General features: G+C 39.6%; 1 protein-coding gene across 3 annotated transcripts in view; it reads right to left on the bottom strand.

Annotated features, from left to right (window-relative positions):
* The window catches only part of SMOC1 (SPARC related modular calcium binding 1), a 219,690-nt gene that overhangs the window by 103,822 nt on the left and 101,039 nt on the right, over positions 1-14,829 (bottom strand). For all 3 annotated transcript variants that reach the window (XM_043988243.1, XM_043988242.1, XM_043988244.1), the window contains exons 2-3: positions 8,782-8,947; positions 7,054-7,166 (exon numbers count right to left, since the gene is read on the bottom strand). In XM_043988243.1, the coding sequence (XP_043844178.1) occupies positions 7,054-7,166; positions 8,782-8,947 (279 nt within the window). The remainder of the gene's footprint in view (positions 1-7,053; positions 7,167-8,781; positions 8,948-14,829) is intronic.

The raw sequence follows: 14,829 nt of genomic DNA, 5'->3' as shown, positions 1-14,829 counted from the left end.
GATAGGCCTTAGTTCTCAAACACATAGAGAACTGAGTCAAATTTGTTAAAATGAGAGCCATTTCCCAATTGATAGATGATCAAAAGACATGAAGTCTTCAGATGAAATAATCAAATCCACCTATAGCCATAGGAAAAAATGCTCTACCACACTATTGATTGGAGAGATTCAGGTCAAAACAATTCCAGGTACTACCTCATACCTATTGGATTGAATGATAGGACAGCTGAGGAAAATGACAAATGTTGTGGGGGATATGGGAAAAATGAGACATTAATACACTCTTGATAAAGTGGTAAACTGATTCAAACATTTTGTAGAACAATTTGGAACTATGGCCAAAGGGCTATAAAACCATGCATACTTTTTGACCTAGCAATACCACTACTAGGTTGGTATCCTAAAAGAGATTTTTTTAAAAGTTGAATTCAAAATTGGGGTGATGCCCATCAATTCAGGAATGGCTGAACAAATTGTGGGATGAGATTAGGATGGAACATTATTGTGCTATAAGAAATGATGAGCAGGATGCTATCAGAAGGACTTATGAAAAATGTAATCCATCTACAGAGAAAGAACTGATGGTAGCTGAATACATATTGAAGTATAATTTTTTTTGGTAGTTCCTCTTTCTAAAGTTTTTGTCTGTTTTCTTTCACAACTTGACAAATGTGGAAATGTTTAGCATGACTGCACATGTATAACTTATATTGAATTGCTTGAGTTCTTAAGTGGGGATGGAGAGAGAGGGAGGAAGAGAATTTGGAAAACAAAGTTTTAAAAATCAATGTGAAAATTTCTTTATACATGTAATTTGGGGAAAATTCTAAATAAATAAATGAATTGAATTTTTAAAAAAATTACAGGTATTTCCCAATCTCTCCTCCCACACACAGAATTTTCCTTTGTCACAGGAAAAAATCAGCAAAATTAACTAATACCAACAATCATAACTAACAGGGTATGCAACATTCAGCACTCATAGGCACCAACCCTTCTACAGAGAGGAGCAAAGATCAGTTCCCCGAAATCAGTATTAATCATTGCCTTTAATCAGAGTTTTGGCTGCCTTTTAGTATTGGTTTCATTTGTGTTCTTATACTTGTTGATAAAGTTCTCCTGGTTCTGCTTTCATTGCGTTACATCTGTTCACACTAGTCTTCCAAGGGGTTTTTCCTGAAAGACATTTTCCTCCAGAAGTGAGAATAGCCCATCACAATAAAGATGCTATTTAAAAAAAAACCACTACCTTGGGAAAACTGAATTAGAAGGCACTAGTTTATCAGTATGATGAAAGTAATAGAGAGAAAACTATCTTGTAAGTGCCCTCCTCCCTGTTCCAATCCCAGAGCTTCAATTTGAGTCAAAAATACATCCACAAAGTAAGGACAATTTAGGGTTAGTTAAGGCTCAGAGGACAGAACATAAATTGGTAGAGATCTATATATAAATATGATCTTGACCCAGCCCTCATCTAATCTGTAGGAGACATATTTCTCTTTTATACCTCCTAGTATTTCAACATATCCAATGGTTCAAAAGTTAGAATATTGCCTCTGACCTTGAAATGCCACACATACCTTAGATTCATTCATCTCTTTCTTCCAAATTATATTTTATTAATATCTTCTGTTAATCACCAAATTTTTCTCAGTACTCTTCTCTTGACCCTCATCTCATAAAACAAATATTTTTAAAAAATAAAAAAGAGGAAGAAAACAGTAAAACTACTGAATACTTTGAAAAAGTGAAACTATATGCAATAATAAGCCACACCTATGGGCTTCCCACACAAAAGAGTGGGATAAAGGCACCTGATAAGAAGATTCCCAATGATCATTTAGTATGACCTCTTAATTTTACCAATCAGGAAACTAAGGCCCACAAAGAAGTGTCTTGCCTAAGATAACATGAGTAGTTAGAAAAAGAAGAAAAAAGACAAAGCCCAGGCCTCTTGATCCAATCCTTTTTTCAATTCTACTATACCTTACTGTCTTTACTGAACTCAGTAGCCTCCTTGGCAGAGTCTAGAAATGGAACCCTGTATTCTATTCAGACCACATAATATAGCAAACTCTTTGTTGGATTGCCTTTTTTTTTTTTTTTTTTTAGTGAGGCAATTGGGGTTAAGTGACTTCCCCAGGGTCACACAGCTAGTAAGTGTTAAGTGTCTGAGGTCGGATTTGAACTCAGGTCCTCCTGACTCTAGGGCCAGTGCTTTATCCACTGCTCCACCTAGCTGCCCCGGATTGCCTTTTTTTACTAAAACTTCAAATATTTTTGATATTCTACACTTGACACCCTTAAACATGAATATTCCCATATACAAAGAACAGAAAATGAAGATTAAATATGAAAGTACAATTTGGTTCTGCTCATCTCATTGCATCAGTTTAATTCAAGTTTTCCTAGGTTTTTCTGATCATTTTGGGGCATTTCTTATAGTGCAATAATATCTTATACATCCATATACCATAATTGGTTCAGCAATTCCCCACTGGATGCTATAAGAAACTATTCTGCTTTGAATATTTTTCCACATATGGGTCCTTTCCCTCTTTTCATTTCTTTGGGGATATAAACCTAGCAGTTGTTGTTGTGGTTGTTTGTCCTTTGTTCTTGAAGATTGGGATTAAGTGACTTGCCCAGGGTCACACAGCTGGTAAATGGTGAGATTTGAACTCAGATTTTCCTGACTCCAGGGGCAGTGCTTTATCCACTGCACCACTTAGCTTCTCCCCTAGCAGGAGTATTGGTGAGTATTGGGGGGCATAGTTCCAAATTGCTTTAAAGAATGGTTTAATCCACAGCTGCACTGATATTTCCTTAATGTGCCTGAACATTCTCTCCACCAATTGTCATTTTCCTTTTCTTTTTTTTAATTATTATTATTATTTTTTTTTAGTGAGGCAATTGGGGTTAAGTGACTTGCCCAGGGTCACACAGCTAGTAAGTGTTAAGTGTCTGAGGCCGGATTTGAACTCAGGTACTCCTGACTCCAGGGCCAGTGCTCTATCCACTGCGCTACCTAGCTGCCCCCATTTTCCTTTTCTTTGCCAGTCTGATGGGGGTAAGGTGGAACCTCAGAGTTGTTTCACTTTGATCTCACCATTAGTAATTGAGAGCATTCTTTCAAGATTGTTGTTGATAGCATGCTTTTCTTTTTGAAAACTGCCTGTTCATTTCATTTGACCGTCTATCTATGGGATGACACTTTTATTTACTTAAATCAGTTCTCTATGTATTTTGCATATCACATCTTTATCAGAGAAAACTGCTAGAAACACTTTCCCCCAGTTAACCCATTCTTTTCTCATTTTAGTTGCAGGGATATTGCTTTGTTTGTTTAAAAAAAAAAAAGCTTTTCGGTGTTGTATAAACAAATTTATTGATTTTATGACCTATGATCCTTTTTATCCCTGAGAGAGCCAAGAAGTTTACCCTATCCAAATAACATACACACCCCATTGGGAGGAGGCATCTATTTAACCCTACAGGGAAGTAGGAGGGGAAGAGGATAAGGAGGGAAGGGTGAAAGAAGGGAGGGCAGAGCAGGGGAGGGGACAGTCAGAAGCAAAACACTTTTGAGGAGGAATAGGGTAAAAGAAGGTAGAAAATAGAGTAAATATCAAGGGAAAGAAATAGGATGGAGGGAAATAGTTATGATGATTGACTATAATGGCAAAACGTATGGTACCTACTTTGCTGGGCTATTGTGAAGAAAATTCTTTGTCAAGTTTAAGGTACTCAGTTATGATGAACAGGATGCTATCAGGAAGACCTGGAAAGACCTACATGAACTGAAGCAGAGTGAAATGTGCTATATACAAAATGAGGGCAGTGGTGTAAGAGGATCTGCTGCGAAGCCTGTGGTTATTTTCAGCAAGGCAATGATCCACTATAACTCTGAAGGACTTGTGAAAGTTGTAATACATCTACAGAGAAAGAACTGATAGTATCTGAAAACAGATTGAAGCATATTTTTTGACAGTTCCTTAATCTGGATTTGTTTTTAATCTATTTTCTCTCACAATCTAGCTAATGTGGAGATGTTTTCCATGACTACTCATGTATAACTTATTTTGAACTGCTTGAATTCTTGGGGTTGGGGGATGGGAAGGGAGGGAGGAAGAGAAGTTGGAACACAAAGCTTTAAAAAATTGATGTCAAAATTTGTTTTTACATGTAATTGGTAAAATAAAATTCTAAACTTAGGGGGAAAAAAAGAAGTTTTCCCTATCCATAATTTCAAAAAGTATCTCCTTCCTAGACCCTCTTATTTGTTTGTGATGTGATATTTTTTATCTAGTCCATATATCCGTTTGGAGTATCTTATGGTATAAGGTATGATATGTCAATCAAAATCTAATTTCTGCCAAACTGCTTTTCAGTTTTGCTACCAGATTTTGTTGAAAAGAGAGTCTTTACACCAATAACTGGGGCTGTGGGGTTTATTTAAAACTATACTAATCTTGGTTTTCTTCTGGATCACATATTCCAGTATCAAACAGATTTGATAATTATTGCTTTGTAATGATTTAAGATAGGGTGCTCCTAGGCCACCTTCCTTCTACACTGATTCTGTTGCATGAAATAAAGCATCAATATCCAGACTTAATAGAGAACTTTACTCAATAACCCACCATAAGTAATATCAAGTGACATTATTTCTATAAGGAAAAAACCAAATAATTTAGGGAAAATTCAGAGGCCATCCCTATCTTTATTCCTCTCCAGCCTCTACTCCTGCTTCTCCAAGCTTTTTCCACCACACCATAGCAACCTTCTTACCCTGGAAGTTCACTCTTCCTGCAATCTCCTTATAATGAAAGTTCAATCCATCCCTGGCCTGCTCACACTCAAAGACGCTCTGCCCCTGTGGGCCTTTACTTGGTCTGATCAGTTCCTCCCAAAGCCTGCATTTTAAGGAGAGTGCCCAGACTAGTTATGTCTTCATTACTCTCCTTAATTGCTAATATTTCTCCACAATACCCTGCCCCCCAACCCCAATCTGGATACCTTTCTATCTGATCTCCCTTTTCAGCTTCTTTTTATGTGATATTTTCCCCCATTAGGGTAGAAACTTCTTGAGGGCAAGACCTGTCTTTCTCTCTGTTTTTATTGGTATTCCTAGAACATAAAACAGTGCTTGACACACTGCAAGCACTCATTTAATGTTTATCAACTTGTTGAAGTGAGACATAAGACTTATGCTTGCCAGAGATTTTCAGTTTGCCACTAACAAAGGATAGAACACAAATTATCTGTGCAGTACTTTTTCAGTTGTGCCCTTATCTTGGTGGCCCTTTTTGTGGGTTGGTTTTTTTTGGTTTTTTGGTTTTTTGGTTTTTGGCAAAGATACTGGAGTGGTTTAGCACTTCCTTCTCCAGCTCATTTTACTGATGAGGAAACTGAGGCAAATGGAGTTAAATGATTTGTCAAACAGCTGGTAAGTATATGAGGCTAAATTTGAACTCAGGAAGAGGTCTTCTTGACTCCAGGCCCAGTGCTCTATCTACTGTGCCACCTAGCTTTCCTACCAATATTTCCCTAAAAATGTGAGTAGAGAGGGAAGCATTACAGATTACATTGGGCTGAAGCCCCATGACATTGTCAAGCCTCTTCACTAAGCTTTACAACTATTTTAGACCTCAGTCTAACAAGCCACATGTGAAAAACAAATTCAACAATGAACATCTATTCCAGAGAATGACATAGATTTGGAGAGGAACTTCATAGAGTTTGTTCATCATTTCCTACCTCTTGGACAGACAGTGCAGATGGACAATGTTCTGGGCCCATAACCAAAGGAGAGAAAACAGGTTTCTGGAATGCATTTGGGAAATAGCAGAGTGTTTTTAAGCTCCCTAAGCATCTCCATGGGGGAAGGGAGCAACTATCTTTTGAACGCTTGTATTTTTCTAGTGATATTGTGAATCATATAATACCACAGTCTCCAAAGAACCAAAATTCTAAGTCATCCAAAGGATAATCAAAAGATACAGAGTGGGCACAAAGACCCTAAATCAAATTGTAAAGGATGAATTCCATGAAAAAAATCAAAAAGGATATCAAAGGGATGCATGTCTGGAAAAAGGGGGTGGGCAGGTTGTGAACTAGACCATCAATGAGCCGTTGAAATAATAAACAAGAGAGGTAGCATAAAGTGCTGTATATGAAGTCCTAGGTGAGGGTGGGGACAAATGTCATTACTGACAGAGGAGAGATCAGGAAAAACTGGCCTTGCTTAACGACCCTTACTAATCCCATGAAGCTGTGGAGTTTCTGCCACAGAGAGGCACAATATCAGACTCACCCAGTTCAGTTAGTTTAGCCTTATGTCAATCTTTCTGCTCCCGCTAGGTTCCTAGGCTCATCTCTGTCAGATAGGCCTTTGCGAGGAGGTGGGGCTGACAGCAGGCTAAATGCTTTACCAAGGGAACATTTAATTGGTCCACCATAGCACCATGCTCTGTAAATACCACATGCCAACATCAACATAGTCAGAAATACCTCCATAGAGGATATTTGGAGACTACAACCTGCCCCACCCTGCTCCCCTCTCCAGGAAACAGGAACTCAAGTTAGACAATGTTTCACTAAAAAGCTTTGGGGATGGGACACAGGAGAGGAAAGAATTGTATAGGGAGAAGAAAGAGAAATGAGGGGAAGAAGAGGGTACTTTGGAAGAAAAATTCCATGGAAATTGGCAAGTTATGAGAAAAAAAATCAGCCTACACTTGACAGGGGAGAAAAATGAAGGTCTGGCATTCAAAGGAGACAGCCAGCAGGGAGGACGGGGACCGAGAAATCCAGGTTTCCTGGCTCCCCACTTCACGCATCTCTTAAAAATTCCATTGCCAGCTGGCAAGGTACAATGGGAAAGGGGGGAAGAAAGAGGAGACAGGGATGACCAAGAAAGTATAGCAGAGAAAAATCACCCGATGCCTTGTAAAATACAAAAGGGGGGGACACAGAAAGCATCTCCCTTAACCCTCAATCCTCCCCCCCCAAAAAAAATGAACCTGTGAAGAGTGATGGAAAGGGGCTTACCTGCGTAAAAGAGCCATCCTCATTGCACTCTGGCACAAACACCGCCTCCTGGGGTTTCTTGGCCTGCTCCAAGGCTTGAGTCCTCTCCTGGCGGCACTTGCTTTGGCCAACATCTGAAAGGGGAATAGACCACAACTCACTTGGATCAAGAGCATCTTAAGACAGAGAGGAGGGGCAGCTAGGTGGCACAGTGGATAGAGCACTGGCCCTGAAGTCAGGAGTACCTGAGTTCAAATCCGGCCTCAGACACTTAACACTTACTAGCTGTGTGACCCTGGGCAAGTCACTTAACCCCAATTGCCTCGCTAAAAAAAAAAAAAAAGACAGAGAGGAAAGTGAGTTTGGGGGAACCCATTGCCTCGATGTCCAGCTCTCACCAGAACCAGCTTAAGGAAAAGATATTGTTGGGAATCTTAGAGGGAAATTAAGTAATTGAGACGTAGAGAGGAGGGCAGAATGATACTGTAGAAAGAACTCTGAATGCCAATCCAGGATTTGGGTCCAAATTATGATGCCATTACTTATTTTCTGTGTAGGCTTCCTCTCATTAAGCCTCAGTTACTTCAAATGCAAATTGATCAGGTTGGACTAGGTGATTGATTTTTGTTATCCCGAAATAATTCAACCCGCTCATAAATGGAGTCTTAGACTTAAAGGGGACCATAGAGGCTACATGGTCCAAACTTCTGCTCAGGAAGGAATGTACTGTGGCAGTGCTTACATCTCAAGAATCACCAGCACATAACCAACGGATTTCCTGGACAACAACAACAAAAAAGCAATGCCATTATCTATTCTAAGTTTCCTCTTGGTGTTAATATTTAACAAGAAAAAAAAGGCTCATCTTTCCAAAAGACTTAAATTATTCCCCAATAGCCCTCTGGGGAAAAAGTCTCTCCTTCATGGCTTTTACTTGTATTTTTTACAAAATAGTTGTCTTGGGTTTTTCAAAGATCCTTTTCTACCCAACAATTATAAGTCATTTATTTTATATACCAAAGGGTTTGTAGCAATGTATTTTTAGTCATCAGCAGGATGGTATTGTATAAAGAGTTGAGTCCTGGGGCAGCTAGATGGCGCAGTGGATAGAGCACCGGCCCTGGATTCAGGAAGACCTGAGTTCAAATCTGACCTCAGACACTTAACACTTACTAGCTGTGTGACTCTGGGCAAGTCACTTAAAACCCAATTGCCTCACCCCCCCCCCAAAAAAAAAGAGTTGAGTCCTTAAAAAAAAAAGAGTTGAGTTCTGTTAGGAACTTATATTTTATATATCTCAATTCAGAAAAAAAGTCAAAAGAAAACAGTTCTTCCCCCAACCTTTTTCCAAGGGAAGCCTTATCAGAAATGGGAGAGATGCTCATTCCTTCAGATGAAAGAGATTCCTCCATCCTGTCCTTCTTCCCTATGATGAAAGTAAAAGAGGGGAAGAAAACACATGCTGAGTGCTTGTGTTTAAGGTCCTGACAAAGAGGACACTGGGACGTGGGGAGACAGTGTCTTATAGAAGAAAGAGGACTAGTTCTGGAGCCAGAGAATCTGAGTTTGAATCCTGCTTCTGACACCTTTGACTAAGTCATTCCTGATCCTCAAATTCCTAATATGTAAAAAGAGAATTGTACATAATAGCCTCTGAAGTCCCTTCCATCTTTAGGCCTACAATCTTTTGTGATCTGTGATTCTTTGATCCCTACCACCTCCAGGCTATTCAGAGATGTCCACACTTACCTTTACACCTGCCTCGATGAACCACCCCCAAGGCTGCGTCCCTGCACTTGGCTCTCTGGTAGTCACACATCGACTCATAGGTCCTACCATCTGAAGCGCACAGCGGTTTGGGCTGAGACCGGGAACAGTGAAGGTTGCACTGAGGGTCACGATCACTTATGAGAAACTAGGCAAGAAGGAGAGAGGAAGGAGAAAAGGAAAGTGTAATAAGTCTATCATGTATAATATCAGTTCACCGAAGGTGGCAGTGAATACAGTGTCATAGTAACAAAACTAGAAAGGGCCTGAGGAGTTAAAATAATTTGTTGGGGCAGCTGGGTGGTGCAGTGGATAGAGCACCGGCCCTGGATTCAGGAGGACCTGAGTTCGAATCCGACCTCAGACACTGAACACTTACTAGCTGCGTGACCCTGGGCAAGTCACTTAACCCCAATTGCCCCGCAAAAAAACAAAAACAAAAAAACATAAAATAATTTGTTGTTGCTGTTCAGTCATTTTACAGTCATGTCTCACTCTTCACATCCCCATTTGAGCTTTTCTTAGCAAAGATACTGAAGTGGTTTGCCATTTCCTTCTGCAGCTCATTATAGAGATGAGGAAACTGAGGCAATCAGGGTTAAGTGACTTGCCCAGGGTCACACAGCTAGGAAGTATCTGAGGCCAGATATCCACTCCAGGCTTGACACTCTATCTACTGTGCCCCTTAGCTACCCTGATGTGGAAACTGAAACCAGGACAAGGTCACACATCTAAGAAGCCATACAGATACACAAACCCAGGAATTCTCTTTGCTCTTTTCTCCATTGTTCTTTCTGCCACATCTCCCCTCTTCCTGCTCCCACTGATGGAAGAGTTAGGATTCTAAAATCATAGTTTCAAAGGTAAAAGGCACTTTAGAGAATGTCCAAAACCAATCATTTTACACGTGAGAAAACTGGGGTCCAGACAGAGGAAGGAATTTGCCCATGGTAACAAACAGAGCCAAAACTAGAGCAAGGTAACCAGAGTTTTATTCCAGAGTCCAGGTGTCCAGAGGAGGTATGCTTTCTCTTCTATCAAAGCCAGGAACATCCCCACCTCTGGTCAGAGGCTGGATTGGGAGATGGAGGGTTTCTCTCTTGACATGTTATAGAGATGCCCTGTAGTTCTCCATCAGCCCATCCCAGACAATATGACCCTGTTTACTTATCCAACCTCAGGCTGCCAACCCCAGGGTCCTGTTGTCGAAGCAGCCTTCTTTCAAGCTCCATTGCCCCACCCCCACTGACTGCCATCTGGGTTGTCATCTCCCTTCCCAAGGCAACTTTTTGCCTCAGGTTATAACTCTGTTAATAGGGTAGTAGTAGTGGGGTGGCTTCTCAGTTTCCTCATCTTTAAAGTGGGGATAACAATAGCTCTGGGACCTACCTCGTAGCATTATTACAAGGATAAGATGAGAGTGTATTTGAGAGATATGAAAACTTAAAGCATTATATTTTAAAACCACAACTGAAATAATATTATTAGTTATAGTAGCAATAGCAATAGCTATTTTAGACAGTGTATAGACACTCTTGTGCTGACTGTCAGTGGAATTTGAAAATTCTCCTGGAATGACTGAGACTCTTGGCTTCATTCAGTCTTGGATCTCTTTCTGATCACATGAAAAAGTGTCATGAAGTCTGAGGGAGAAGATAGAGGAAGGCAACTAGTCAGTGGCTGAGATTTGGGTGTGTTAGTCTACCACAATCAATTCAATGTGAACCAGGCATGTTGTTGGAATATATCCACTGCATCAAAACAAAAATGAATCGACTTTTAAAAAATAAATAAATAAGAATTTTAAAAAAAGACAAAAAAAACACCTTTAGTGGCAGCTAGGTAGTGTGGTGGATAAAGCACCAGCCCTGGATTCAGGAGGACCTGAGTTCAAGTGTGGCCTCAGATACTTAATACTTACTAGCTGTGTGACCCTGGGCAAGTCATTTAATCCTCATTGCCCCGCAAAACAAAACAAAACAAAACAAAAACAAAACAAAAAGGAAAGAAAAGAGAAAAAAAGCTTTAAAAATAGAATCCTAATCACAAAGAAGTAAAAAGCTCATTGGATTCTCTGAGCCTATCAGGCCACATCTTAAATAACTGTGTTCAATTCTAAGCATTGAATTTTGTGGGTTTTTGTTGTTGTTGTTGTTGTTGTTGTTGTTATTGTTCTTTTGCAGGCCAATGAGGGTTAAGTGACTTGCCCAGGGTCACACAGCTAGTTAAGTGTCAAGTGCCTGAGGCTGGATTTGAATTCAGGTCCTCCTGAATTCAAGGCCAGTGCTTTATCCACTGCGCCATCTAGCTGCCCCCCCCAAACATTGAATTTTAATAAACTACAAAGAAAAAACTAAAAATTTTAACAAATAAAGTAAAATGGAACCAAGATTGTGAGGAACCTGGACACCATGCTAAAGGAAGGATAGTTGGAAGAACTAAAAATGTCCCCAGGCATGCCTCAAAGTGACTCTACCACCATGGACTGATTACCAAAGAGAAAAGAAAACTATCCACAGTCCACCACTAAGCCTTGCTTCAGAGATCAATATATAGCTACAAGAACTTTATACTAGGAGTCAAGAGGGCAGCTAGGTGGCTCAGTGGATAAAGTGCTGGACCTGGAATCAGGAAGACCCGAGTTCAAATTTGACCTCAGACACAAGCTGTGTGACCCTGGGCAAATCACTTAACCCTAGAATTTGCTTCAGTTTCCTTATCTATAAAATGAACTGGAGGAGGAAATGGTAAACCATTCTAGTGTCTTTGCCAAGGAAACCCCAAATCAGGGCACAAAGAAATGAACATGAATACAATAACTGAATAGCAAGAGAGTTTCAGTTCTACTAATAGCCATGTAACCTTGGGCAAGTTACTTAATCTCTCTTGGCCTCAGTTTCCTCATCTGTAAAATGTGGATATTGGACTAGATGATCACTAAAGTACCCTTCAATCTCTGAACATTCTATTACTTTCTAATTAAACTGGCTTTAGCCTAATATTCCTGAAACTTCCTCAATAGAGCTTTTACCAATCGTTTTCTACCTGGGCAACGTTTAGGGTAGCATGTAACAAGTGGATGATAAAAATGAGATAAATTTTTCCCAATGAATTACCATGATTTAAGAAAAACAACATTGAAAGAAATCAGAACTCTCATGGATGCAATCACAACTTTAAAGAATTAATTTTGGATCATTATCTCACTAGAGAGAGTCCTCACAGACTTCTTTCCTTGTTGCTGTTGCTGCTGCTGCTATTAGTCATTTTTCAGTTATGTCTCACTCTTTGTCACCCCATTCAGAGTTTGCCATTCCCTTCTCCAGCTCATTTTACAGATGTGGAAACTGAGGCAAACAGGGTTAAATGACCTGTCCAGGGTCACACAGCTAGTAAGTTGTCTGAGGCCAGATTTTAACTCAGTTCTTCCTGACTCCAGGCCCAGCTCTCTGTCCACTGCATCACCTAGCTGGCCCTCATGTAGACTCTAGGTAAGGAGTTATGCATACATTGGAGGATAAGGTCAATATGTTTGATTAATTATACTTTTTTGTTGTAAGGGAGGGTTCTATTGGGAAGTGGGGATAATTGAGAGTGACAGCAATGCTAAAAAGAGCAACAATAAAATATTTTGAAAAATATTAATTATTCACAGGACTAGACAAAAAAAACTTCTCCCATTTCCTTTCTTCCTAGATGAATCCTTATGCTGATGCTCATTGAACTACAAGTACACCTCTCAGCCTCAGGTCTAGGTCTGTAGGTGTGGATCAGTGAAACTTGAGCCATTGACATTAGTTAGCAGAACAAGTCATACAGTTTGCTATAAATCTTCTCTTCCCTCATCACTCTAGATGATGCAGTGGGTGAAGTTGACTTGAAGTCAGGGAGAACTGAGTTCAAATCCAGCCTCAGGCACTTACTAGCTATGTGACCCTGGGCAGATCACTTAGCCCCTGACTGCCTCAGTTTTCTCATTTGTAAAAAAGAAATAATAATAATAATAATAATAGCACTTCTTTTCCAGGGTTAGTATGATGATCAAATAAGAATATTTGTGAAGTACTATGTAAATATTAGCTATTATTATTATTATCTATTATTCAAAAAAGAGAATAAGACTTAGATGAGGAGTGAGGAGCAGGGGTAGGAATTAATCTCCATGTTCATGATTCTAGCTTCTAGGTGACATAATAGAGTACTGGACTTGGAGTCAGGAAGACCCGAGTTTGAATCCTGCCTCCTACATTTGATAGTTGTATGATATTGGACAAGTAACAAACTCTCAGCCTCATCTTCCTCATATGTAAAATGGAGATAATAATACCTACATCATAAGGTTGTTATCAGGATCACGTGTAAAGCACTTTGCAAATTTTAAAGTACTATATAAGGGATAGATATTATTATTATTATTGTGCTGTTTGTAGTTATAGTTGTGATCATTATTATTAATCTGGAATTTCATTCCCTGTGGCAGCACTTACCTAACAATATCTTACTAAGTGTTCTGGGCAAGCCTGGCTTTTCAAGCAATAGTGGTTTTTACCCGTGTGACAAACCCCTGCCTTACATAGCTTATTTCTGAGACTCCCACCACCTGAATTCTCTGTCCCTTTCACTTCAAGTAGGATCATTCCTTTTACTTTGAGGCATAACCAGGAGTAAAATGTAAATGTTTAACAACCAGCTCTTTAGTGGGAAAAATATACCCATGGCACCCTTTTAAGTTTAATTTGTATTATTAATATTTTCTCCAGCATTTTCTTAATTCTGGGAAATCAACAAAACAATAAATCAAGTACTGAGTTTTAGCATTCACTGATTTCTGAAGTATAAATGCTCACAATAGAAAGTTAACAATCAGCTAGCTGATTTGAACTAGCTTTAAAGAAAGCCAGAGGTATGTTAACTCTAAACTCACTCTGGATACAGGTGGTCTTTAGCTACTGTTGTACGTCTCAACCCAGCAGCCAAGTTACCAATGTTGCCAGGTTTTCTGTATGAGTCTCCTCCTCTCACTATCCCCTCTGACAACAGCCATCCTCTGAGACTAATAATTTCCATCCTTCCGGGGTTGGGGGTGGGAAGGGGGCAACAACATCCCTTCTGAATGTGCTAGATCAAACTTGGAAATTTAGAGGTTCAGAACAGAATAGAATCCAATAGGAGGCTGATTATCTCTAGGGTACTGTCCAGTTCAGTTCTCAAAAAAGTCAAAGCTGAAATCAAGAATTCTCCTTCCTGCTTGTTTCCTCCACAGTTCTACTCCTGATGCCTCCCTCAGACCTGGATCTCAGCAGTCCTCACTGGTTGCCAGCAACCTACAAGAGCCAGGCAGTATGGTGTTACCTGGCAAATGGGCAGTGATTTATGTTCTTCTCTCCTCCTAGGCTGAAGCCAACCAATGGTTGGACAGTTGTCAGGGAAATGTGAGTCACTGCTATAATCACCTAAGTATATAAGTCTGACTCTTTCCCCATTTAAAAATTAGAGGGTTTTTTAAAAAAACAAACCTCTTGCCTCAAAAGTCAGCCTTTCTATTGATTTTCATTTAATTTTATTGTTGTCTTTTGTATTTATTTAAATAGCATTCATTTCTGAATTCATTCCTTTTACCTTTCTACCAGAGAACTACCCTTTAACAAAGATTTTTTAAGGGGAAAAAATGATAGATCACCAAAACTAAACAATATATCGCCTGTGTCTGACAGCATCAACAGTATTCCACATGCATGGCCCCAGCCATATCATTGCAATTAGGAAGGTACACTTTGAATACTTCTCCCAAACCAAGCTTAGGCAATACACAAGTCTCATCATATTATTCTTCCTACTTACATTGTTGTATAAACTGGAATAGTGTCAATGAGTGTATTGGTGTTGCTGGTTCTGCTAACTTCATGATATCACTTCATATAAATTTTCTTATGTTTCTCTGAATTCCTTATGTTGTTGTTTTTTTCCCTTTGGTAGAGTAAGATTACATTACATTCTTGTGCCAGAGTTCGTTTACCGTTCCCCAATAAA

The sequence above is a fragment of the Dromiciops gliroides genome, chromosome 2 (assembly GCF_019393635.1).
Source record: "Dromiciops gliroides isolate mDroGli1 chromosome 2, mDroGli1.pri, whole genome shotgun sequence".
Classification (NCBI taxonomy): domain Eukaryota; kingdom Metazoa; phylum Chordata; class Mammalia; order Microbiotheria; family Microbiotheriidae; genus Dromiciops; species Dromiciops gliroides.
Note: the sequence above shows the minus strand (reverse complement) of the source record. Positions and strands in the feature narration are given on the sequence as shown.